Raw genomic sequence first — 4046 nt, forward strand, 5'->3', positions numbered from 1 at the left:
TGTAGGAGGTATAGAATAATTTTAATGGACTGTATAAATTATAAGCTAGTCAGGGAACAAGCCAAAGCTTACGGTTTAGGTATTTATTCATACATAAATAAGCCCCTGAGTTCTCATTATTCAAGAACTGTGGCATGGGAAGAAAGGCTCTTGGGTACACCTAATCTTGCCCTTCCGCAGAGCTGCAATCCCTCTGCTCCTCACTGCTTCTCATTGGTGAAACCAATTGGAAACCAAAACAGTGTAGCCTGTGTCAGAGCAGGGCTAGGAAGCACAGAACATTTGGGTTGATGGCAATCAGGATGTCAGATTTTATGCAAGGATAATTCTAATTTTGCCCAAATCCATAAGGAAACATGAGCTAGCTATTTAAAGCAACTGTCTCTGTCTCGTGGTGGTTGACAACAAATCATTTCACTTTTTGTAGTGTTTGAAAACCTAAAACGTTCACCTATGCCTTTTGCATTTTTGAATTTTATCTTAGAAATGAAGAAATGCTAACTGAAGATGCATTGAATTTTCATTTTCTGAAAGAAAAAAAAAATCCCCAAAGGTAGAAGGAAGGTATTGTCCAGCGAAAGTTCAGAACCAAATGAGAGACACCTTGGAGCTATTTCCTTCTAAAACCACTGTTGTCTATGTAATTACTCTGATGGCAACAATGTTTGACTGGCGTTACATTGTGTCCCACTTCTGATCCTGTTAGATCTGGTATCCCACTCACACTGGTTAGCTTCCTTGTGCCTCACTGCTTATGCGTGAGTTTCAATTTCTCAAACCAAAAGGTCTCATCCTAGACTTCATACCCCAAACGTCAGCTATAGACATGAATTTCATATAAACAGATGTTCCAACATCTTTCTGAAGTTAGCAAAAAGTAGAAAATGTCACCTCAGATTATGTTTGATTTCTGGTTTTTACTCACTCGGTGTCTTCCCTGTTTTAGCCTGACTACAGGAAAGGCAAGACAGAGGAGCAGAGTGACAGCTGTCTGCATCCACGCAGGTGACAGCCACACTCTGAGATCTTCTTCTATTCTTAGCACTGGCCTGGGCTTCCTGTGAGCTCACATTAAGCACCCAGTGAAACGAAAGCAGGCACTTTCTCCACAGAAGTATTTAAAACACACAGAATGAGATAGCAAATATTCTAAATGCCTACGAGCAGCTGTTGACGGCAAGTGTCCCAGTGCTGGAATTCTTAACCTCTATCCATTTTGAGCCAAAGCGGCAGTTTGGGAGAACAGAGGCACTAATGGAGTCGAGACAAGCATGTGCTGTGTGAGTTCAGGTTCCTCACTGGCCACAAGGTTATTTAAAACTAAGACCAGTATTTTAGACAAGTAGAGATTTGTGGATGCTGACACTTGCCATCTCCGCTTCGAAATAGCAAGGATTAAGAATTCCTGAATCCAGCAATTCAAAGTTTTAGTTTTCTACACCTAGCATATGAGACAATATATACACTATGGGTTAACAAATATAACACCAAAAGAAGTAGCATTCATTGTCTACCAGCAAAACTCCTGGTAGGGTTCAGTTTATCTTTAGAAACTATATGTGGTCTATATGGGAACTTTTTAGAAACTAAAATACCTGAAAATTCCCATTAATGTTTAAAGGAGCAACAACTGTCATGACTTTTAACTAGATTCAGATCCAGATCCCATTTTTTAAAATTAAAACATACAGAAATAAAAATTTCCCTTTAAAGCCCACCACCCCTCTTTTTGGCAATGTAGAAACTTTTCATGCAATGAGTAAGAATCCGATCTCTTTACTGACTATGGCTATTTTGCCATGGGTTGTACAAACGGCCTCTCTGGAATTTTAGACTCATCAAAAAACAACGCCGAGCACTCTCTAGTACCAACCATAGTCTGCTAGTTCTCTGGTGGTTTCATTGTAAAAGTAGCATCACTTCTACCTGCACAAACACATTTGAAAACCTTCCTGTCTGGCTAACAATAAGAAAGACAACCTCCACATACCAGGAACTGTGGATACATTTTTTAATCCTCATAAAAGTTACAGCAATCGATCTCAAAAGTTTAAGCATTCCCGGGCGTCACTGGCTTTCATCTTCCTCCTGGGATATGAACAGGAACCAAAAGTTTTCACTTGGTCCCTAGTGGATCCTTTACTTCCACCACCAAGATTCCATCATGACAGAGGATGGCAGACAAATCTTTGGTTTCCACTCCATCTGGCAGTTTGTACTGTCTGGTGAAACTCCGTGATATAAACCCGTGTTCGTCCATTCTGGTTCCGTGCTGTGCCTTGATCAGCAGCCAGCCCTCGAAGGTCTGGATGATGATGTCCTCAGGCAGGAACTGGACCACATCCAGCAGGATCTGGAAGCGGGATTTGTTTTCTCCAGGTGGCATCTCGGTGGAGGCTGATTCCTCTGCAGGAGCCTGTGGCGTGCCTGTGCCTCTGGCTTTCCTCAGGTCCTCGATGGTTGGCCCGGGCAGTGCGTATAGAGCATGATCCAGTCTGCAGTCTTCCAAGCCTCGAGCTTCAAACTCCTCCTGATAACGCACTGGGGTCTCTATGAGGTGCCTCAAAATGATTTTTGCCATAGCAGAGGTAACTCCAGCCTTGCACCGTTTCCCTTCCGTGAGTGCCCAGCCCCTGACGTTGCCTGTGGACTCAATTCCTAGTCCTAGCAGCTCGGTTTACAGTCCTGCCCAGACAGTGGCTTAATTGAGGCTGAATCAGACCAGCACACTGACTCTTGTCTTTTTCACACACACGGACAATGAATGGCTATTTATAGCCACCTCTCCGAGTTGCATTTAGCTCACAGCCTGTACAAGTGGGCCAGGCAAGGATCGCTTGTACATGCTCCCTCAGCCTTGGCAGGTCTGTCTGCCTTGTTCACCCCAACAGACAAAGTAGAAACCAGAAGCAGCGCTTGAAGATCACAACGTGTGACCTCCCCCGTGAACCTTAGCGTGTGCAATCATCTCAGTATAAGCTAGTTGGGCCTCTTCCCCTGCCTGAAAATCCTATCCAGGGAGAGAAGATTCTAGCTCTGGTTCATGAGAAATAAAGACACGCACCATCAATATCAAAAAGCCAATAAACTCCAACTAAGTTCTGATCCTATACTGTTCTTTTCACTCTTCTGTGCTTAAGGGACATCTGAGCCATATCAACTGCTTTTTGTTTTGTTTTGTTTTGTTTTGTTGTACATCTTACTCAGCAAAATGAGATGGGATGGCTAAGCCAAGAAGAGTGTGAAACTTCAGAGGAGCCCAGGACTGACAGAAATAGCAATAGTTAATAGCAGAGGGAGAAAAATGCCAAAACTCAACTATTTCATATTAAAGTTTAGAAAACAAAGAACCTCATCAACACCATGCTATTTGGTAAGGGAAAAGACGCTACACGTCATTTCTCAACTAAAGCACCCTTTCATTGCCCTACCACTGGCAAAGAATAAGGCAGCTGCTACAGAACATCTCCAAGATGAGCTACATAAAAATAAAGTCTGGGTGCTGGACAAGTGTTCTACCACCAAAGTACATCTCTACCTCTTCACCCAGTTCCAGCTTGCAGGCTATGTTCAAGGCTTCTGCTTTATAGCCCTGCCATAGACTACCCATGACTCCATGATCCGCTATGTCAAGGACAGTCTAATCATCTTTATTTTCTTTAGGCTGCCTAATGTTTGATTTAAACGGGTCAGCAGAAAGGAACATTGACTAGTTGTTGATTTGTTTGTTTTTAACTATCTTAAGGGTACACGTAGGATACTTTTCTGAACTTTGCTTCCTGAATTCTCAATGAAAGTCATATTACTCACAGGAAGGCAAAAACTATAGTTTTTATGGACAGAGAGGATAGGACAGAGATGTACATATAGAGAGAGATTATATAAAATCTCAGTTACTGTATAATTGTACAACGGTTTGTGGGTCCTCTATAGTCATAGGACACACAGACATATGTGTGTCTGTGGCGTTACATATTCATGAGGAAGATGGAAGAGAACTCCAGTGGAAAATAACCAAAATTATCCCTAGAGGTGGGACGAAGGAT

The 4046-nt window shown here is 42.5% G+C and overlaps 1 protein-coding gene across 1 annotated transcript; it reads right to left on the minus strand.

Moving 5' to 3' along the window:
* Positions 1-1993: 1993 nt before the first annotated feature.
* On the minus strand, positions 1994-2760 carry Hspb3 (heat shock protein family B (small) member 3). Its single transcript, XM_031360206.1, has one exon. The coding sequence runs from the start codon at positions 2579-2581 to the stop codon at positions 2117-2119; it is 465 nt and encodes a 154-aa protein (XP_031216066.1). The 5' UTR covers positions 2582-2760; the 3' UTR covers positions 1994-2116.
* Between the last annotated feature and the right edge of the window lie 1286 nt (positions 2761-4046).

This window comes from Mastomys coucha, unplaced genomic scaffold (genome assembly GCF_008632895.1).
Source record: "Mastomys coucha isolate ucsf_1 unplaced genomic scaffold, UCSF_Mcou_1 pScaffold8, whole genome shotgun sequence".
Lineage (NCBI taxonomy): Eukaryota > Metazoa > Chordata > Mammalia > Rodentia > Muridae > Mastomys > Mastomys coucha.

Excerpts from the sequence above, each read along its gene's own strand:
- Hspb3 (XM_031360206.1), bottom strand. The coding sequence starts at position 2,581 with ATGGCAAAAATCATTTTGAGGCACCTCATAGAGACCCCAGTGCGTTAT.